Genomic DNA, 22,843 nt, shown 5'->3' on the forward strand with positions numbered 1-22,843 from the left:
CTTTAAGATTGCGCAAACGTTTCACTTGTTATCGTTATGATACAGTAAATAGATACAATTGGTGGAGAAAAATGTTGAGAAACTAGAAAAATGAGAATATAAAATATCTACAGAAACTATCGACCTGTGTAACGCCCGGCATTTTCACTATAATGCCGGTTCCGGGGAAGTTCGGAACGTGATCGTTATAATAACGTAGGTCGAGATAATTGGCCAGAGGAAATTTTGAAAAGATAATAATTAAGAAAACTGAAACAGTGCGTCAAATGGCAAATCTTAGTACGACCTTCATATCCACAATAACACAAATTTTGCGGAAATCGCACTTATAATCATAATATTATAGTAAATGGAATAATTAGCAGAAATTTTGAAATAGTAAAAAAATATAACAATTGTAAAAAAGATGAACCCAACATATCTAAAATGCAGATTTCGCGAAAGTTCTACTTCTAATCGTTATAATATCGTTAATGGAGATAATTCGTCAGACAGGATTTCGAAAACTAAAAAATTTCCTGGAAAAAGCTCACACTCAAGACAAGCAGCTTAAGAATCGTACGCGTTAGTAGATAATTTTCTGAATTCTCGCAGAATTTTTGAGCTGCAGAGCGTGGTTTTGAATTCCCAGTACTTGTTCTTATGGTCTTGTAGGATGCGAACGCACTCTTCACGTAGATATCCAACGTGACAGAGTGTCCTGATAATTACACGTTGCACTTTTTGTACGTGCAAAAAGGCTCTTGATAGTCGCAATTAAAAATGAACTGGCATTGGCGGCAGTGCTTTAGCAACCTTAGGAGATACTAATCAGCCAGTGGTAACGCGGCGTCCACCAGAGACGGCATCCCTAGTAACGAAGAACGCGGGAATTGAGGCTCACCTCTTCCCACCAGATGTACAAGCGCGGCATGCTGCGTGTCAGCTCCTCGTAGCTGGTCTGACCAAGCTTTCGCAGGAGAGACTTGCCCGGCGAGAAGTGCAGCGAAGCTTGGCCTTTTCCGTCGCCTTGATCCAGGTGAATGACTTCGATCGCGATCACCGTGTACAGGCCGAGCTCGAGTGACACGCGCACCAGGATCTGGCGACGAGAGAAGAATCCGTCAAAAAACGGCCTCTTTGGCAGTGTCCGATCTTAGCAGAGCTCCGGGCGGACGCGGATGCATTTAAAGTAAATGTTAAAGATAAAACGCTCCCGAGAATCGAACCACTTGACCGTGGTTTTCCTCGCTGATAAAAAATGTGTGACTGCAGGGTTTATAAAAATTTGACGGGCCTGTTGTAAGATGTAGGACAGGGCAGAAGACAAATAATGTGTTGTTTATTTCAACGCATCTTGATAACGCAAAAACACAGGCATGTCGCTTTTGCCCCACGCTTGCGCTTGCGTATTCAAAGCGTAACGTAAAATGTTTCGGGAAAGGGGCGAGAAATGGCGAGCTGACGCATTATCTTTTTGAGGCGCAAACACAGCGCTGCGTACGTGGCACACACACGCGCCAGAGCCTGGCGAAGAAGGGTATGCGTTACGAGCGCCAATTTCTTGCTTGCTTGCGTGCTCCTTCCCATTGACTTTTATAAAATTTATACTAGAGGGGAATCGTGCGCTGCAATCGCGGGCCGTCGAGGACGCCGCCATTGCAGCTAGCGACGTTCCTCGCCTGCTTGGCTTGCTTAGCCATATGGCTTCTGTGTTGTCTCAAAGCTACAGATGACAAAAAAGGGTCACATCATTTTCTTGTTATCTTGCCTGAAGCTTCTAAATAATCTCTGCAAATAAATCGTTTACCAGATTCAACAAAACAACTTCGATTAAGTTTTTGCAGAAATAGGGTTGGTTTTTGCAGCCAGAGTCAACTTTCCAGCCATTCATGATCCATGCCAAGGACAAGTCGAACTCGCCTGCCCGTTACATGACGGAACGCAGGGTAAATTGCGGCGCCCCTAATCAGTGGCACCAGATTTCCCTGTAGTATATATTAGTATTATCCTGTATGGCTCCTTTTTTTCCAGGCTTACACAGAAGTTCATTTTACAATTTCATGCACTCCTCTAGTCTCTTTGAAACAGCTACGAATGAAAACGTCTTCAGACATTGTGCTTAGCGTAACTACCGCACGAGAGAAAGTTGTTAATGTGGCTTTCTCAACGTGTAAATTAGCGTGGCACACATTGGTACAAATTAGGGCGCAGTGGGATGCGTTGTTTGAACGATCACCTATAGGCCTGTCAACACTCACTCCGCTAGTCTGCAGCACTGGATTGCCCAAACGACGGACACGACAACGACAACAAACAAGCCAGTGAGGCCGCACTACACTCCTTCCACCACACTGGAAGACATTCCGGAACACAAATGAGCTCTCCCTCATCCCCACAGTATCTGGGAACTGTGCAGTGATCGTCGGTAGCGTTCCTATAAATCGGCGACTGAACTCATGACCCTCATCTCTGCAGCATTTGTGGAGCACCTTAAGTTCGGCGATCAGATCGATAATGCAATACATATAGGTCCGGGCAAGCAACCCGTGTGATTAGAACCTGGAAACTTTCAACGTAGAACTATGCCAAGAAAAGCCAGTCAGCTGTTTATTTCAAAGAAGCTTACCGTCTTTACTACTGCTGAGTGAGGCTAGAAGACCTCACGACGGTCTTAAGTAGTTCCACAGTAAACATACTCTGAGTTAACGAGAAAGAAGGTTCTCACTGTAAGATTCTAATCCATTAAGAGACAACGATGCATGCAGAGTAATAATACCGCTTTAGTGACAGGGAAGCAATCCTTTTAATGGAGTAACGGAGTATTTATTTTAAGAGAAGGTGTTAAAACTTAAACGGCTGCGCACCACTTTTCTGGTGCGAATGCGATCACCCGCTCCGATTCAACTAAGTACTCGAAACGCGTGTTACAGCAGCAAAACGGCACTGCTGGACTCTAACCTGGATAATATCTGTGAAGTTGGCCGCCGCGCGTAGCTTGGGAGTCAGGATGGTAGTGCGGGCAGCTTTGTAGCTGTCGAAGGAAGGCGGGCTCAGTGCGCTCAGGAATTGGTTGCATCCAGCGTAGACGGTGGCCGCTACGTGGGTTCCCAGCTCATCCGCACGTCTGACGTCGTATCGGCCAAAGCGAGCGTCCACTTGCTCGGCGAGGGCGTTCTGCTGGTCCTGCTCGAAGCTCGATTTCTTGCCCTCCCAGCTGCGGCACACGTACCGGTAGAAGTCCGCGCACCTACGCAGCATTACCCAAAGCGTAACACGGTTGTTAAAGGGGTACTGACTCAAAATTTCGAAGGCGACATAACTTCCGAGATAGATTGGTGTGAACACACATACATAATCTGCAAAATATCCGCGGTAAAGAGAGCCTAGAACATATTTAAAATCACTATTAACGTGTGCGAAACGCAACGGAGCAGTCACCGGAGGACCTCGCGCAATCAACATTTCCTTGATATTTTGTAAATAAACAAAATACAAATACGTCACGAGTTTGTGTTGGCCGCTTCCGCACTGCCGGCGTTTTCAGCCGGCTCGCCGCTCTACAGTCAAACCTCGATATATCAAACACGGGTATATAGAATTATTGCCTATATCGAACACTTTCTATATCACGTGGAAAATCACATGCATTTTTAATTTTTTATTTCGAACTGAGACGGCCATGAAATAGGTATATCGAACTCCGCCACCCTAGACCGCTCGCGCTCTGTTGACAGGCAGCGAGCTCTCCCGCAGTACCCTCGAAGATAGCGCTGGTGGGTTGGGCGTTCCTGACTGTTGCGCTTCGGTTGCGCCAATGGCGCTACTTCAACGTAGCGGCGAACGCAGGCCGTTGCCTGGCCAGTTGCCGCACCGACTCGCCCTCGGCAGTGCAACTGGTGCCACGATCGGAGTTATGCCTGTCTCGCCTTTCGTGCGTCTGGTGTGGTTGATTTCGTGGTGGCTGCGAACGTGAAAAAACGGACTACCCTGACTTTTGCAGAAAAGTTGGAGGCAATCAAGCGGGTTGAGAGTGGTGAAGAGAAGTTGAGCGTCGCCGAAGCTTTAGGCGTGCCAAGAGGCACATTGAGCACTTTGCTGAAGAATAAGGGTGACATAAAAGCCAAGGCAGAACAAAACGAGCACTCAGGCGTGCGGCGTGTGCGCAAAGCTGCCTTGGAAGATGTTCAGAAGTCACTACACAAATGGTTCATCGACGCAAGGGCCCGGAACATTCCTGTATCAGGACCGATGCTGCAACAGAAGGCTACAGACTTTGCGTTCATTCTTGGCGCAGAGAAATTCTATTGCGGTAGCGGTTGGCTTCAGCGTTTTAAGGCCCGTGTCGGGAAGACCGTCTCGGGGGAACGTGAGGACGCTAATGAAGAGGAAATCAAGAAGTGGGTTGATCAAGAGTGGCCCCAGATTCTCGCAGAGTATGAGCCGCACCAGATATATTATGCGGAAGAAACAGGCCTGTTTTGGCAAATGCATCCGCAATGGTTGAAGGTATGGGATTCGGACCTGCCGCGTCATGGCCGCAAGGTAGGCCACATAGTTGACACCTGCACGGCACACCACACCGATGTCGAGCTGAGCAACATTGAAGTGAATTTTTTGCCGCCCAACCCCATGCCCAAGCTTTAACCATTGGACCAGGGCATTATTCGCACTTTCAAGTCCATCTATAAGAGTGGGCTGATTGACATGTTGTTGGTGAAGCTCCGGATGGGCCAAGATCTGAAGATAGACCTCTTGGGCGCCATTCAGATGCTCAAGCAAGCAGTCAACAATAGCTAACTGCTTTCGACACGCGGGCTTCGTTGGCCGCACTGAAGAAGCTTCAGAGGACGCAACCAATGAAGCAGAATTGGACGGTGCAGAAGAAGAATGCGAGCTCGACGAAACCTGGGGCCAGTTGGAGCGCTTTGTTGGAGCTGAGCCACGAAGCATGTGCATTGATGACTTTGTTGGCAGGGACGACAGCCCCGGAACAACGGCGGAGTTGACGGACGTGGAGATCGTAGCGGAGGTTACTACTGAGCGGACAAACGAAGACGCTGCCGAGGTTGAACCCGCAAGCGCTGATAGTGCCCCGCTCCCGACTTCGACCGAGGCTTCAGCGGCTATCGTTAGTAGAACGTTTGGACTGAGTTGAGGAAGCCGTGTTTAGACACGCCACTGGCTACCCTGCTGCAGTACTTTAAGCCAAAATAATAAATACTTTGGAACTCCAAGTGAGTATTTACTGCACGATTAGTTAATTTATTGATTTGTACCAGTTTATTGCGCGTTTTTTACGGGATTTTATATATCGAATTCTGGCTATATCGAACTATTTCGCGGGCACCGCGCTGTTCGATATATCGAGGTTTCACTGTATATAGTTGGAAGTCGGAGCTTCTGCTCTCGAGCAACGCACGACCCGATCGTGGGCAGCGGAGGTGCAGTGATTTTGTCGGCTCATCGGGAAGTCGGCCCCGATATAGGCTCTACAGTGATTCCAGGCACTCTGTTTTTATTGCTTTTTATTATACTGGACTCGGGAAAGGGCCAGGGACACGAACAGAGTAGTGAGCGAGCCTCACGGTCGCTGCGCAGGCTGCGGCCACGGCCGCGAAGGGGAGCAGTACGGCGCAGGTAGCTCGAGTGATAGCTTGTTACCGCTGCACAAAATGGGACGAAAGTCCCAAACATGGCCGCACAAATGAGAAAGGAGTTAATGACGCGATGGCGGGTTGCATTGAAAATTGTGATCTGCACCGCTTACAAGAGCGGCAATCGATATCCGCGGCAGTACTACGCCGAACACATCTGTAGGCGGACCTGTAGGCAGACCGGCCGGCTGCTCCCAGCGCACGTTTCCCGGCCCACTGTCTCGAGCGTCGCGCGTCGTTCTCTAGGCGCGAAAGCAATTTGAACTCGCTGTGCCTGCGTCATGCCCACGATCGTTTTTGTAGCGTAAGCTAAACTGGCTGAGGTTGAGGAGTTTCCCGCGGGCCTTATAAAGGCCGTGCTGCCGAAGCGCGAGGAGCATTGGATCGGATTGGATTGAATAGGATTGAATTTGAATTGGATTTGAATTGAATTCACATTGAATTTGGGTTGGATTTGAATTAGATTTGGACTGGATTTGGATTGGATTAAATTGAATTGTATTGGATTGTATTCCAATCCAAGGGTGTGTAGAGAATTGGATCTGCACATTCGGGTGTCTGCGCATTCCAGAGGAATGACGTCATAGCCGCGGCAGACGCACTGGCGCCGGCGCGTGCCCACAGCTCTGCTGTGATATCCGTCCGAAGGTCACGTGGTCAGCTTTGTTTACACAAAATCTCGCATTTCGCGGCACCCACTGAAACCAAAGCTGCGACAGGCCGCATTGAAAGCGCCTCTAATTAAACAAGCGTAGGAAACTGAAGCAAATGAGGTTTCTACACGTGATAAGTAGCCCATTAGCCACTTATCGCAACAAAAAAACGAAGATGCAAAATTTTTGTGTCAGTGTCCCTTTAAGACAAGCCACTGTGGGTGATACGCCGGCATTGCCACGAGAACAGGACAAGTATATCCATGGGGCTGGGATATGTTCCTGTCGGGGCCATTTAAAAACGTGCCTTCAGGTGGAGAAATGTTAGTGCGACAGAACAATATTTGTTCAATCTTTCTGTCTGTACGAGGCACAGCTTAAAGGGACACTGCTACACTTTTTTTCAACTTTTTTTGGAAAATATAAATGCTCGTCCAACGTAGTCACCTAAACGCCCAGTACTTAGATTAGGGGTCGCAAAGTTATTCAGCCAAAATTAACCGCTCTAAGTTCACCAAACAACCTGGAAACTCGCTCAAACAATTTTTCTCTCTTTCCCGGTCCTGACGTTCCTCTATCGCTCGAATTACGTCATTCAGGTCATGTAGCGGCTGCTGGCCGGTTTTTCTTCAGTTGCAGCTCTGAACGCTTTTCAATGGCAACTTTAAAAACAAAGCCACAAAAACAAAGCAAAAATGCGAGGCGTATATGCTGCGAACATGGAGGGAAAAAAAAGTTTGGAGACGGCATGACGTCACGCAGCTAGCCTTCGCAAGCCCAGGTCCGTTGAAGCCGCTCCCTCCGCCGTTTCCCGTTCTCAAGCCGCCGCAGTCGGCCCTCCAAGGTCGGGTGGGCCGGCGGCGGCGGCGGTCTCCGACTCCGGGGCATCTCTCGTGTTTCGTTGGCGGTAGCTGTTCCCCGTCCTTCCTGCATTTGTCTGCTCGGCGATCTCATGCCCGTGTGCGGGCAGGAGTGCCGCGTACGTGCGGAAGACAAAAGCCGTGGGAAAAAAAAACCAACATATAGCAGGCTTCGCGACAACGGGCCGCAGAGCAGTTTCGAGCAGACGAAATTGAAGAGCGCGGCGGCCCATACAGAGGCGGTGCAGTGGGGTCACCTGGTGCAGTGACGCCTGGGCCGACTTCGATTTTACTTTTTATGTATAGGCTTCACGTTTCTCCGGCGGCGCCGTCTCCTAACTTTTTCTTCCTCCATGGCTGCGAAGAGCAAATCACGTGGTCCCGCTCTTTGGTTGCGAAAACTGTGGCTTTCGCAGTACTTCCTGACGCGAAGGAAAGAGTGAAAGCGCTTATCGAAAGTGTTGCGTGGTGCCTTTAAATGTTACGGAGCCCCCGCGTGAACGAATAAAAGCGTCGTAGCATATGCTTATTAGCTTTCCAAAGTAACCTGTAAGTAACTCGCTAACACGTTTCTTATGATTCTCAGCTATCTCCGCCGATTATCACCTGCTTAGTTGCTTTCCAAAGTAACCAGTGAGTAACTAGTGAACCTGTTTCGTTGCGTTCCCTGATTGGGTTTTTCAGCGCGACGTTTGCAAAGAAAAAGGTAGCTGCAAAGCTGTGAACGTGGCGCTGTAGTCCTTCCCGCGGCAAGAGCCCCAGTTATACATTAATCCAGTCGCTGCCTTCCCAAACGATGCAGCACAGGCGCTTGATTTCTGTCCAGCAGGCACGGAGCGCACATTTCGGAAACATATCGACGCTGAATCTTGTGGGAATCGTGGAGAACCGCGACCTGCGATCCCGAGCCAGCGCGCGCTTCGGGAGAGACGCTTGTGCGCTGGAACCGGTCCGGCGCTCCGCTGGTTCGTCGGCGTCCCCCGAGAGATGGCGCCACCGATGTGTGCGGGGATAGGCGCGCGGGCGCGGGCGGCGCGAGCGTGCGCGCACGGGAGACGGGGGGAGTCTCGGCGGAGACCCGGTGGGGACGAGATCGGCGGAGCGCGGTGGCGGCGGATACTTGTATCTCAGGTGGGAGCTTTGTTTGTCGCGCGCCGTGAGTGCCCACCTCCCGTTCGCGGTCACGACCCGGACGGCGTGATTCGTGAACGCCGTCGAGCCTTGTGCTCGCATGCTTTGGGATTCCCCAAATAAACGGCTGTGCTTCGGCACTACTGTCTACTGTGTTCTCATATCGGCGAACCTCGCTGGGCTGCCGTAGCCATGGGAGCCCGCGTGGTTGACACGCCGGGAGCTAGCGTGGGGGCCTACCCCAGAGAGCTGGCAAGGCCCCCGAGGAACCCCTCACACGTACGTATATACCACATGGCGCCCGAACGTGGGGCTCGTATTCGGACGAATTCGAGGTTGCTAGCTCTCCGAGAAATGCGTTGCTGCAGTCGTAGCCCGCTACCCTTTGTCCGGAAGACTTCGGACGAAACGCCTCGCGCCAGTCGGTTGCAGGCAGACAGTTATGATGCCCGATACAGCCGTGACGGCAAATGCGTAAACCTTCCTACACGCACCAGGCGGTGAGTCAGTAGGATACCTCCGAGCACCGCAGTCGCGGCCCGCTTGCGAGACGGGAGGTGCGTAGGCCTTGTTCCAACATGGCGGCGGGTCGCCTTCCTCGTAGCTAGAGTGTACTAGAAGTTTTAGAGTGGCCCGAGCGGCGGCCTCTCCCATTGCTCCGCCGGGTTACAGTGTACTAGAAGGGGCAGTGTAGCGGGCGGAGGCGGCGGCGCATACGTACGCCGGCACCGCTGGTGGCGAACGGAGCGGCGGCGCTGCTGTCGTCCAATCTTCCGTTTCGCCCAATCTTCCGAACCGGCGTTTCGCAGCCTTGCTTGTGAATGTGAGCTACTACGGCTCACAAACGGCGCAGAAGCAACGCCTGAATCAGTGCTTCGCACCTAGATGCAACACAGGGTACTCCCGAATCAAGCAAGCGCAGAAATTGTCGTTTAAAGCACCCGCTGACTCGGGGAGAAGAAGCGTATGGGAACGCAACGTGCGCAGAAGCGACAGGAGGCTCACGCCGGATTGTGCTATTTGTGAGTTACACTTTGAGAAGGAGTATGTTCATTGTCAAGGACTATTGTATGTTCATTGTCAAGGAATGTTCATCATATTAACGGCACAGAGGTGCGTGTTGAGCGCGGGAGCCCGACCCTCGCACCGGGCGCTGTTCCAACGATTCTACCGAATGTTGCTCCATGTTTAAGTAAACGCTTGCCTTCAAAAAGAAACGACAAAAAGAGGAAACTCGAAGAGGATGTCCTGCCGTGAAAAAAGGGCACTACTGAGATCTGCAGACGAGCATATGTTGACAAGCCGGCGACACGGAGCCGCTGTGACAGGTGCGTCATTGAGTGGAGCGGCATTGCCCAACCAGTACGGGACTTTTCATGAGATGCAAGGTGCACAGGGAGCGTGTTTTACGTCTTGCTCTCACTGGACGCCGGCAAAAGGGATGTGACTGTAGAAGAGGCAGTATTTCTTACTGTAAACCGCGACGGTGTTACCCACTCGAGAACGTTTGTACTACGGAAACTTGCAGCAGAAGCGGCAGTGGTTACGATGCGGGATGTAGAAGCTGTATTAATCAAGCGGACGCACCGCACTTGTGTACAGGTGCAGCTACTGAAGCTTTAAACTGTTAACTAATGGAAGTGAACATTGATTGATTGATTGTGGGGTTTAACGCGCCGACTCAACGCAGGCGATGAGGCGCGCCGTAGTGGAGGGCTCCGGATTAATTTTGACCACCTGGGGATCTTTAACGTGCGGCAAAATCTTGTATGCACGGGCGTGTTTGCTTTTTGCCTCCATCAGAAAAGCGGCCGCGGCGGCAGGGAATCGAACCCGCGACCTCGTGCTCAGCAGCGCAACGCCTTAGCCACTGAGCCACCGCGGCGGGACTGAAAGTGAACATGTTTCGTATCTATTTTCTGTAATTGTAATATGTATGTGAACATTTTTTTTTACTATGCATTGTTTACATATCAGTACTATACACAACTTTCGTGATTAATTGTGGTGTAAAATTGCGAACATCCTGTCTAAAACATTATTTTTGAATGGAGTAGTCACTTTGCTATTTGTTTCATTTTGCCTAGCATACTTTCTGCTTCAGTGTTTGTGTTGAATACTTTTTTCTACCAAGCTCTTGAGAATAAAATGATTTTGTGGATTCATGCAAGACTAACTTCCTTATTCCGTGAATACATGCCCCACGCCCTCATGTGCATAATTGACGATTTCCTGCAGGTCTTACCACTAATTCTTCGGTGCTTTTATCCACGAAATGTTTGGATTCTGCAGGCTGGCCTTAAAAATATGCAACAAACTGTGGGCAGCTTGCGTTGTAAGTGTTTCATTTGATGAAAGAATTAGAATTGCGGGGCTATTATTTGCTTCCAATTTTACGGCGTTTATTACGGCGGATGCAGCTTGGCGCACTCGGCGCCGTGTGTGTTTCAGCGAGCGCTGTGGCTCTCCGGTAGAGGCATATAATTTTTTCGTCGTTGTAACCAGAGAATATAAATAAAACTGTTGAAAACGGTAATTTTGGAGCGCGCGAAAGCATCGCACGGGCGCGCTCCGCCGTGCACCGCGAACGCTTCGCCCGCCCCATGGCCCGCCCGCTAGGAAGATTGGTTGACCGCAGCGCCGCCGCTACTGGCGACGTTGCGGGAGTCGGGCGGGGAGCGGCGGCCGCTGCACTGCCCCTTCTTTCGCGCAGAAAATAAACCCGGCATAGCGGCGGCGCTGCTGTCGCCGACAACTGAACAGCCGACGCTCCCCGGCACCTGCGAGCGGCAACATTTGCTTTGCTCGCTGCGATGTTTTGCGCTTGCTCAGCTGATTTAGTTTGGATTATGAGGTTTAACGCGCCGGTGCTACACAGGCGATGAGGGAAGCGGTAGTGGAGGGCTCCGGATCAATTTTGACAATTTGGGGATCTTTAGCATGCGCCGAAATCTCGAAGACACGAGCGTTTTTCGCTTTTATCCTCCATCACCAGAGCGGCTGCCGTGGCCGCGAATCAGACCCGCACCTTTGGTCAGCTAAATCTACTTTGGTGATTTAGAAAGTAGACGCAGACCGTTATGACTCCGCATGATCAAACTTTAAACTAGTAGACCCAACATTTATCTAACCCCCCTCCCCCCCCCCCCCCCAAATACTTTCTCATGATTTGATGCGTATTCTGAAGACGTTGTTGATCTACAGTAATAGTAAGTTCGTTAACTCGAAGTCGTAAAATTAGCTGAAAATTTCGAGATATGTGCGGAGTTTCGAGGTAAGTATCAAATGCAGGAAATTTGTGGCGAGGCCCCTGAAATAGCAGCTAGTGCTTCTAACAAAACCACTATTGCACAGGGGAGATTTCGTTATAAAGGCAAAATAATTCGCAGGAAAAAGAAAGTTTTCTTATTGCAGAAGAAAGAACTGTGTTGTGCTCGGCTCTGTCGCGTTCGCATCTGCATATCAGAAAAGCCTACTCGAGCTTCTCAATGCATCGCATGAATTGGTAGTCGCCAGCGCTACATTCTACCTTGCTACGAAGCAGACGCAGCCTCTACGTTGTATCGGCCGTTGTTGTATGTTGTATCTGTCGTCGTAGTCATTTCTGGGGATCCTCCTCCTCCGCATGATCAGCTGCGTCGTCCACAGCTATCTCAATGATGTACGCACCAGACAACATTCGGTAACGGGGACGCGTAGTCCGCGTAATTAAACTTGCACTTCACGGCCGCGTTCGGTGCGTAGTGGGAGTAAGTATTCGAACGGGCACCTTATCAGCTGCCTGTAGCGGACGTTGCCTTGTGTCCTCTCTTCCAGTATTTCAAGATATCCGTGGTCCTCCGAAAAAAAAAAAAAAAAACGTTTCGAGATAAAGCGGGCAAATGCGTATGGCATATGGGAAGTAAACACACGGCAAGAAAAAGTTTCAAAGAGATATGCTGAGATACCATGAGTTCGAGTTAACGAGGGATTAATTTGACGGACAGGCACCAGGAATGTTTTCCCTTCCCCTTCTTGACTCTGCGCGTGAAGCAAAAGCGGCGGGGCGCATATTCTCTAGGCTGCAAAAAGTTTGCTGTTTTTTTACGTTCCTATATATTTGGAACGAAAATATTAAGAGCCTTCTTCTGAGATACCCCTAACGTTGGTGCTTGTACTGTCGTTAGTGGGCTTTCTTATTTTATTAACCTACTAGGTCGCAGGCACTTGGTCAGTAAGTGTGTAATGAAAACGAAGTGCCAAGTCTGCAGGACCAACTACTGCTTCCTGCATGCCAGGGGAAGATGTCGCTGTGTTTAGCTACCTCTTGTAATTTTGAGGGACTTCTGAATCCTTCCGTGCATTTTTTAACGTTTATTAGCGATCTCTAGGACGTTTTTAACGGTTGCTTCAGCGACAAGGAGCTCCACCATGACAGCGTTATGGATGTGCTGCAGCATATTCACAACAAACACCTTAACGGTGTTGGTTGCGACCAGCACGTGAGACCTTGACAGCAAATTTGGTTGGGTTCTGTATACATTGTGACACGGATTCATTTCTATATAAAAAGTTTAAACAAGTTCCGTGATTACATGCGAAGGCGGGAGCAACACCTTAAACTCAGCCGTCGCTAATGATCGCAGGCGAGTTATGAAAATGCGTTGGCCAAAAATGTCAATTGAAATCTCCCTGTTAGCATCATTCCTAAACCGTTACCTGTGTAGACTTTGTGCATGATTTTCCGCGTAACATTATATATGCGGGGCTATTGAAAATGAAAACACAATGTGTATTTTGTTCTAGTTCCGTTTATTTGAACCTCCATGGTAGCTTTCTTGACTTTGTGTATGATTTCCCGTGTTATATTTCATTTTTGTCGCGGTCAATATATTTTCTGATCTATGCTTTGCTTTGGTTTTATGTGCGTCTAATTATACTCTCAGCATACTTGTGAATTAAATTTGTGATGATTTGATTGAACTCCTTTCTTGACCGAATCAGGTGAAAGGTGGTGCGAATAATAGAATGTTGTGGGCACAGTTCTGTGAAAGACGGTGATTGGGACAACTGAGCTAAACGCTGGGCTATCCCCTTTTTATTTAAAAAGATATCTCCCTTGCGCGTGTAATTTTCTGTTCGGACAGGCGACAGCATTAACACCACAGTGACCCCTAATTATCACAAGCGGGCCACTACTTAAATAACGTACAACTCACGCAATAAAAAAAAACACAACCTATGATATTAACCCACACAACTGCAGTCGGAGCGTAAAGTGCGAGACAATAAATGAGAAATTCTTCTGAAAAGCCATCACCCCACTCCTCATATTTTTCATGTCATTTGTGTCGACCAATTATGTCACTCAAGCAGCACAATAAGGACACAATCATAAAGCAGTCATGAACTGGTTCATATCAGGCAATTTCACGCAAAATACTTTTTTATTGGAAATTGGAATAGCGAAAATGTCGCTGCAATTACTTTATTTGCAATCCGTTACGAATGCTGCCCCAAAGGAAGATCCGTAATTTTCCTTTTTGTTGTTGAGCGGGAAAGGCAAAACTAACGCAAAATGACCTGCAGAGTTTAGTTTTCATTTCGTTGCCCACAGTCCACTGTACCTACAGTATATTGAAGCAACTGGACGTCCCGCTGAACAAATTTCGAGCGCTCCGCGCGAAAAGAAGGAGCATTTCCTGGCCCGACTGGGCTCGCGGCCGTACGCGCGGCCAGCCGCCGCTTTCAGTTGTTGTTGACTACTGGCGGTGAGCGCGACCACGGGCGGCGCTGCGGAGCGCGCCTCGGTGACGTCGGCTTAGGGATTCTCGCATTTGTCGTCTGCTTCACTCGGGCTCGCTCTCTATGCTGTTTCTTTGCGCGCGGTTGAGATTTTGTGCTTGTCCGCAGCAGATCTCGCGAATGCGCAACTTTTTTTTCGTAACAAAAGATTTAAAACAGCGTAAGCTAGCTCAAGGCGTGATTTTAAGTATAGTTTTTGATACCGCTCCGGAAAAATTGCCGGCGTCGCCCATGCATTGCTGCGAAGCTGGTCCTGTGCGGAGCGCGAAGAGTCGGAGCTAGGCGTCAGCCTCTGTGTTCAGCAGTCTTTCGAACAAAGGTAACAGCCGCAGGCTGACAACCGACAACAGCGAAAATGGAAGACCAAAACAAATTCCAGGCTTTCGAGGCTGTCGGCTTTGGCAGAAGGCATTACGATTCCAGCTAATCGTATGTAAAGTAAAACAGATTTGGCAATCTTGCCTAACACTCGAAACTATTGTATCAAGTCACTTTACGTTGTCACGGCATGAAAGTGTGCCGACATGCACTATGGGGCGCAAATAATGTAGGTTGATTTCCAAATAACCTGCTGTGTGTATAGGCGCGTGCTGGTTTTATACCAGGCTTCTAACCAGTATGCAGGCTTATTGAGCAAAACGAGTAACCTGTAAGGCAAACATACAGTAAGGCTATGTTTGTTCAGGTTTGGAGGGATGTTTCGGTACATTTACCACAGCCATATCATCCCAATATTCAGGTAGGCGTTATAGTAAAACTGCACTCAAGAGATGGAGGACCAGGAGGAGGAGAAAACTTTAATAGTAAAATCGAGCTGATTAGTGGGCAGGCTCCTCAGTCGAAGACGAGAGAGTAAGATTCATTCTTCAATTCACCGAACGTCATCCCGAGTAGGCCAGGATTTATTCTTTGCGACTAAATGGGTTGGAAAACAATTAAGAGCTGTCTGGACATATTCATTGGTTTCGAATTGTGTTATACTGAAAATTGGCATGTATACTATTTATTGCGTTAGTTAGCAAGTTTTCAACACCGTAATCATGTCATAACTTTTCGGGTTGAGATCGAGTTCGTTACGATATCGATGGTTCGATAGAAATTAGGTGCACAAAAGCCGCCTTCGAGTACTGTGGACAACGTTATCTGCGCCGTAGCACAGATCTTATCGCATTGAATATTCACACGAACTTTGTGAGCCTCGCAGACATCCCCAAACCTCCTAGGACGTTTAGGACGGCGCAGAAAAATGAATGCGTTGGGCACAAAAAAAAAAACGTTCATCTAACAACAACGAAAGAAAAACACCCGTTTTATTTCCTGCTGTGCGACCCGCTGCTTGATGCGTAGCATTAGACTGTTGAGTCTTCATAAGAGCATCTCAGAAATAGTTAAGGGAAGCATACGCATTTTGAATACTTATCGAGGAGCTCTGAGCGCTGAAACTCGCAAATACGCTAGATAGGACGAGGGCGAGTTACACACGATTGTCTGAGCGATGCTCTCTGAAAGTCGTTCTCTCTCTCCTCGTGTGTTGTAAAATTGTGCGGGACAAAGCTTGAAATTATTCAGAGCCGTCAGAATCTGATTGAAAACACGCCTTTTAAAGCACCAAAGCATCAAAGCGGGCGATTTCTAGCAAAGGCACTGCTGCCTGTCAGAACCAGACGACCGCGGCGCGGGTGTAGCAGCGGGGCGAGTGTAGCAGACGACAGCGGAGCGGGTCCCTAAGCTGACGTCAGATCCAGGGGGCGCCACTCAAACATCTCACCGCCAACAGCGCCGCCGCTATTTTCTGCGCGAAACGAGCACCTCTCCGGGCGGCCGGTCGGGCCACTCTAAAACTTCTAGTACACTCTATCGTAGCGCCGTCCCCGCGCAGTCGCGCCGGCGGCGCCGGTTGAAGTTTCCCCCAGGCGCGGCGGACACTACCGAGCGAGGGTGCGGTGTTTGGGAGTTCGCAAGCCGCACGATGAGCCCGCCGCTACTGCGCTTCGAGTCCGAGGCGGAGTGTTTGCCGATTTTACGCCTGACAAAGAGCGAGGGGGATCGCTGAAGAATCAGTCTCCTCTCGCTGCGGGGGGAAGCGGGAGCAATGGGACCGTTGTCTCCGCGCTTCCGGAGTGCGTGCGTCTCGATGCCGTGAAGTCTCCGCTTGAGATTGCGTTTAGGCAATAAGAGCTTCGCGCGGCTCGGCAGCGGGCTCGTTGGTCGCGAGAGATCGCCAGTCTTAAGAGACGGACTCTCAGGCGACCTATACCGGTGATGTGCGCCCGTAAGCCGCTGGTATTGCGGTTGGCGCTGGCTCTACGGCAGCTTGTATTGCTGCGAGTGAGTTGCAGGAGCCCGCCTGCTTGATGCTGACGCTGCTTTGCCGACCAACGCACCAGGCCGAAATAGCTCGGACGGGCGTTTCGATGCCGACAACCCGTAATAGTCAGGCGAGCTGCCTCCAGGCGGGGGTGGCGGCTGGAGCACAGTTGCCGGACTCGTGATTCCGCGAGCAAGCGAACGTGCAAGGGGGAGTCCCCTCGGGCATCTTTGTTACCCTATTTGGCGAGATCGTCGATAAGGTTTCCGGCCAGTCACAGGAGATTGCGGAGTCCCGCTGCTCCCCACTTCAAGTTCGGGAATCGTTTAAACTGGACGGTGAGAGCGAGACCTGCAGCATACGGATGCCACCGGGAGCCACGCCAGTCACCACTGCCACGGACAGCGAGGATGGCCTGCTGAACCACCGGCGGGGCCGAGCGCGGTTCGTGGAGCTGCTACTCCAGTTGCTGCTCCGGCCTGCCGGGCGGCAGCCAACCGTTCGGGAGGACCTGCGGCCGAAGCGGCCACGGAACCCAGGAGGCGGCGGTATCTGGCGCCTACGCGAGCGGCGCGAGCCTTCGGGCAGCCGCAGTGGGCGCGGCCGTTCCTGTTGCCGCCTCGAGCTGGGAGTGGGGGTCGCATCATGGCGCGACCCCAGCGTTCGTCGGCTGCGGCTGCAGCTACCCCCGGGCCTGCCAACCTGCTGTGCTGCCCAACCGCGAGAGACTTGGAACCATTGCTATGTGTTTGCGGGTTTGTGAGGCGAGCATCGCGACGGCGGCATCGTGTGGCGAACTTTGGTGTGGAGTGGCGTTCAGTGGCTGTTTTGCTGACTTGAGACGTGACGAGTGTGGTGCACCGTGGCGTCACTCGAGCTCAAGTGGCGTCCAGTTTTAGGGGGGAGGAGTGTGGGAATCGTGGAGAACCGCGACCTGCGATCCCGAGCCAGCGCGCGCTTCGGGAGAGACGCTTGTGCGCTGGAACCGGTCCGGCGCTCCGCTGGTTCGTCGGCGTCCCCCGAGAGATGGCGCCACCGATGTGTGCGGGGATAGGCGCGCGGGCGCGGGCGGCGCGAGCGTGCGCGCACGGGAGACGGGGGGAGTCTCGGCGGAGACCCGGTCGGGACGAGATCGGCGGAGCGCGGTGGCGGCGGATACTTGTATCTCAGGTGGGAGCTTTGTTTGTCGCGCGCCGTGAGTGCCTACCTCCCGTTCGCGGTCACGACCCGGACGGCGTGATTCGTGAACGCCGTCGAGCTTTGTGCTCGCATGCTTTGGGATTCCCCAAATAAACGGCTGTGCTTCGGCACTACTGTCTACTGGGTTCTCGTATCGGCGAACCTCGCTGGGCTGCCGTAGCCATGGGAGCCCGCGTGGTTGACACGCCGGGAGCTAGCGTGGTGGCTTACGCCAGGACTGGCTAAGTCGCCCCGAGGAACCCCTCACATATATACCACAATCTGTAACTATCATCCGGGAGAGACGTGGCCGTAAGCTGAAGCGCTGCTGTAGCGAAAGCGTACTGACCTGACACCACTACGCACAGTGACGTCCCCAGCTTACCTTGGGACAAAGTGACATGGTGGAAGAAAGAGTACAAACGCTTTTTTCGAGCAAGCGCTGATGCGGGTGCACCCTCTCGTTGAGGGGCCTCCTAGTGAAGGTAGCCCTGGGCTTTATTGGCCGTCCGCCAGCCGACGCCTGGATGCGAAGTCGGAGCTGCTCATCTGGCGGCCCACTGCTCATAAAGGCAGATTCACACGCCGGACGGAATCACTCATTCAGACCGAGGAATGCGTACCACGGGAATGACATCCCCGATTCGTGACCCTAGCGAACGGACCGTGAATGACACGGGCTGACAATGCGAGGCTTCTTTACCGTTCGCGATTCTGGCGGAGGAATGCAGTAAAATACTGCGCTTTGGCGTGCGCAAGGCTGGGTAGTGCAGTAATCCTGCCTCTCTACTCGGAGCAGAGGGTGCGTATCGAGGTGTCCACTTGATCGACGTCGCGTGCATGTTGGTGTGCGTGCACGGCGCTAGAGGTCTTTCGCGCGATGGGCATTTGACTTGACAGCCACAAGCAGGAGTGGGCGATACATTGATCGCAGCGTTCAAAAAGTACCCGCAACAATGTCGTGCGCTGCGTCGGAGAGCCGAGAAAGGCAGAGCGGTTGAAGCGACAGCAAAGGAAGCAGTAGTTATGAAGTGCAGAACCGCAACTCGTGCTACACCTTTCCCCCATATGTGCGTTCTCACTTAGCACGTACGTGATCTTACGCGGCTTATTCTGGGGCCAAGAGAGAGAGAGAGAAAGACTTTATTGGTGTCCTGCGAACGAGGAGAGGTAAGGGCCATGCAGGGCTTTCCTCCCCCCGCGACTTAGGTCGTCCTCAAAGCAAGGGCCCGCTGGCTTCCGCGCGGTCGGTTCCTGCGGGCTCTCGGGGTGGAAGCCCCAAGAGCGCGCGCCGGGACCTCCCTGCGCCTCTGCCGAGCAGGGGCGGCCTTGAGCCGCTGGATCTCTTGTGCTTGCACGTCGGGGTTATAAGTGTTCATGGCACTAGTGGTTCCAGCGGGCAAGTCCTTCGAGGCACTCGCCTCCACCGGGTTGAGTTCACAGTCCCACAATAGGTGGGCCAAAGTCGCACATGACACGTTGCACACACTGCACAACACCGACTCGTACACTTCCGGGCACACGTGCCGCGCCAGCATCGGCGTCAGCACCGAGTTCGTCTGGAGCTGCCGGTACAGTACCGCGTCTTCCCTGCTGAGGCGGGGATGTGGGGGCGGCCGAAGCCGGCGCCCCGCACGGTACCACTGCAGAATGTCTCCGTAAGCCACCAAGGGTTCCATCTCTAGTTCCTCCGGCCGTCCCTATGCCGCCTGCGAGTCGCGGGGAGGCGCCGCGCGGCCCGTGAGTTCGCGCGCGACGGCGTCCGCAGTCTCGTTGCGGTTTGGGAAGCCGCTTCCACTCGCCCCCGCACCCGCGTGGGCAGGGAACCAGCGAACTGTCGTGACGGTCTTCGGGGCCGAGGACCCCGCACTGCACTGTAACATTCTCACTGCACTCGCGCACACTGAGTCCTTGAGGAAGTTCGTGATGGCCGTGAGCGAATCGCTGAGGATCGTCGTGCACCCGGCACCCGTGAGCAAGGCCACGTAGGTGTCCTTTCTGTCGGGGTACTGGGCCGCATCCACGTAGAGCGCTCCCGTGTCGTTCGCGTGCGTCTCGGTCAGCGCGCGCGCCCTGGCCTCCCTCCTACCCCGGTTGTGGTCCGGGTGGATGTTGCGGGGAAGCGGCAGGATGCGCAGGCTGCACCGGTTGCGGCAGCCGCGGCGTCTTCGGTGACTCCTGCTCTTCTCGTAGGTTGTAGCCAACTCTCGCGAGGATCTCCCTCCCCGCCACCGTCGTTGACAGACGTTCGAGTTGCGCCGTCCTCTGGGCCTCGCTGACCTCCTGAGGACCAAGGTGTTATGGAGGCCCAGCTCCAGCAATCTCTCCGGGCTGGTGCTGGCCAGCAGGCCCAGCGCCGTCTTGTATGTTTTACTGATAGCCGCATTGATCTTGTCACGCTCCGGCCGCTTCCAGGGGTGGAAGGCTACGGTGTACGCCACGTGGCTCATTGCAAATGACTGTATGAGCCTCAGGAGGCTGGCCTCCTTCATGCCGCTGTGCTTCGGGGCGAGGCGCTTGATGAGCCTCGTGGCAATGCCTAGTTTCGTAACTATACGGTCGGCCGACGTGCCGTTGCAACGACTGGCCTCCAGATACATCCCCAGCACCCGCAGGGTGGTGACTCTCGGAATGACGGTGCCGTCCCGCGTGCGCACCGTAATCACTCGAGAATCCTCCTCTCCTTTGTTGCGATATCTTCCCGGGGGCGGGACTAGCAGGAGTTCCGACTTCTGCGGTGAGCATCTCAGGCCGGTGTCCGTCAGGTAGTCTTCGATGGCGTATACCGCCGTTTGCAGCGCTTCCTAGATGTGGCCGTGACTTCCCCCGGGGACCCACAGGGTAATGTCGTCTGCGTATATCGTGTAACACACCCGCTGGTCCGCCGAGAGTCGCCGGGCCACGCCCATCATCACTAAATTAAAGAGCACCGGCGAGATCACCGAGCCCTGAGGGGTGCCCACGCTGCCCAGTCTCTTCGGGTCCAGGCAGAGGTCCCCCGCCTGTATTTCCACCGTCCTGCCCGTCAGGAAGTCTCGAATGTACTCGTACGTCCTCTTCCCAATGTTGAGGTTGGAGACCTGTCTCAGTATGGCCGAGTGGCGGACCTTATCAAATGCGCTCTGCAGGTCGAGGCCCAGCACCGCCTTGTTGCCCTGCGTCGGTATCGACGTGTCGAGGATGTCGTGTTGTAACAGCAACATTGCGTCTTGCGTGCTGAGCCTCTCCCTGAAACCGAGCATGGTGTTCGGATAAGGCCCTCCTCTTCCAAGTACCGCTGCCACCGGCTGTTGATCACGTGCTCCCGGACCTTTCCCGCACAGGAGGTCAGGGAGATCGGTCGCATGTGCACGATGCTCGGCGGCTTGCCCGGCTTGGGTATGAGGATCGTCCTCGCACTTTTCCATTGTTTCGGCAGCGTATACCCCTCCGCCAGCACTTGTTGTAATACGCGGTGAGGGCCACCAGCACCTCGTCACTCAGATTCTTGAGGGCCTTGTTCGTGATCTTGTCGGGACCCGCGGCGGACTTGCAGTTGAGAGTCTGCAGGGTGGCGCGCACCTTTCCCACCTCGATTTCGCGGTCGAGCCACGGATTCTTTTTGCCGCAGTACTCTGGGAACACTTCCTCCGGGCTTTGCGGTAGGTACCGTTCGTTGAGCCTCTTGCGAGTCTCCTCTTCTCCCAATTCCTTGACGGTGGTGTGCATGGTCTGCGCCAGCCGATGGCGCTGATACCCTCTCGCCTTCGTCTCGTCGAGGAGGTGGCGAAGCAGCGCCCAGGTGCGACCCCGGTGTAACTGCCCGTCCGCCTCGCTGCACGCCGCGTGCCACTGCTGGGCGCAGAGCTCGCGGCTGTATTTCTCAATTTCGCGTCCCAACATCGCTATGCGTTTGCGTAACTTGCGATTGTGACGTTGACGTCGCCATCTGCGTTGCAGGGACTGCCGCGCCTCGATCAGGTGCGCCAGCCGACAATCCGCGCTCTGCGTTTCCTCGTCGGTTTCGACCTCCGAGGTGGCCTCTTCAGCCGCCCTCACGATCGCGGCCGTCCACTGCTCGATATCGTCCACTTCTTTCTTCGGCTCCCTCAGCCCCTCGCGGAACTTGCTCCAGTCCGTGAATTTGTGCTTCCGCTTGGCTTCTCCCCCCGCCGGCACCGACGTGGGCAGGTCCAGCTCCAGTATGAAGTGGTCACTCCCCAGATTGTGCCCCGTGTTTCTCCACGTGGCCCCTGCCCGCGCCGACGGCGACTGTCGAACGAAGGTCAGGTCCGGGTTTGAGTCTCTTGATACGGACGTGCCCACCCTCGTCGGGTCCGCCGGGTCCATGTGAAGGGCGAAGCCTGCTTCGGCCGCGTCCTCGAGGAGGCACCGGCCCTTGAATGTAGTGCGGGTGTATCCCAGCTCTTTGTGCGGCGCGTTAAAGTCTCCGCACACGGCAACCGTGCCGCCTTGTGCTTCCCTGACGGCCTTGTGCAGGAGCGCCCTAAACCGCTGCTGCCTGTGGGTCAAATTGCTATACACGTTGACAAGGAGCAGCGTCTCCTTGCGCTTCCTGCCCGTCACCACTTCCGTTGCACAGTACTCGATCGTGCTGCGTGCGAGTAACCCCTCGCGCGGCACAAAAGTAAGACCCTTCCTGACGTACATGCACACTCCCTGCGCTTCCCCTTTTCCACAGTCGCGCGCACTGGGCGGGGCGCTGTGCGTCCTGTAGCCCGGCAGCGTGGGGGGAGTTTCCATGTGCGTTTCCTGTATCATTATTACATCCGGCGTGCGGTCCACCGTTTTCAGGTGTTGTTGTAGTATCGCGCGCCGGCACTGGAACCCGTTCGCGTTCCAGTGCCAGACCCTTAGTCCTGACTGGGCGATCGATCCGGCCATGTTGGGGCGTCCGCGTGTGAGGGGCTGTAATTATCGTGTGCGGCCTTGCCGCTGCCTCCTAGCTTCTCCTACAGGAACTCCTGCAGGGCGTCGAGTCGCCGCTCTATTGCCGTTATCCGTGCACTCAGTCTGTGCTCCATCGCGTCGACTCTCTTCTCGAGTCTGTCAATACGCTCCGTGGTCCTGCGCAGGCGCACCGCCACGCTTACTCCTTCCCTGTGGCGGTTCTCGTTGTCGGAAACTTCTAGACTTTCTTCCAGGAATTCCTCCTTGACCTCGCTGTGCGATCGATCCCGGCCCCCCGTCATGGTCGGGGGATTACGGCGTGGGGTGGCAGCCTTGTTAACCCTGGCGGACTGCTGGGCCGGCCGGGGTGCATCTTCGGGTCGTGGGCTATGGTGTTCGGGG

The 22,843-nt window shown here is 53.1% G+C and overlaps 1 protein-coding gene and 1 pseudogene across 1 annotated transcript; one reads left to right on the forward strand and one right to left on the reverse strand.

The window, feature by feature from the left end:
- Positions 1-4,707: 4,707 nt before the first annotated feature.
- On the forward strand, positions 4,708-5,196 carry LOC144152727 (uncharacterized; annotated as a pseudogene).
- A 14,055-nt stretch (positions 5,197-19,251) lies between these two features.
- Positions 19,252-22,435, reverse strand: LOC144153467 (uncharacterized). The gene is made up of 3 exons (XM_077685110.1): positions 20,977-22,435; positions 20,515-20,861; positions 19,252-20,355 (listed from the first exon to the last, which is right to left on the reverse strand). Exons 1-3 carry the CDS (start codon positions 22,433-22,435, stop codon positions 19,252-19,254), a joined length of 2,910 nt encoding a protein of 969 aa, XP_077541236.1.
- Positions 22,436-22,843: the final 408 nt, after the last annotated feature.

Source organism: Haemaphysalis longicornis, unplaced genomic scaffold, assembly GCF_048455015.1.
Source record: "Haemaphysalis longicornis isolate Haplotype H1 unplaced genomic scaffold, Haemaphysalis longicornis Haplotype H1 scaffold_9, whole genome shotgun sequence".
NCBI lineage: Eukaryota > Metazoa > Arthropoda > Arachnida > Ixodida > Ixodidae > Haemaphysalis > Haemaphysalis longicornis.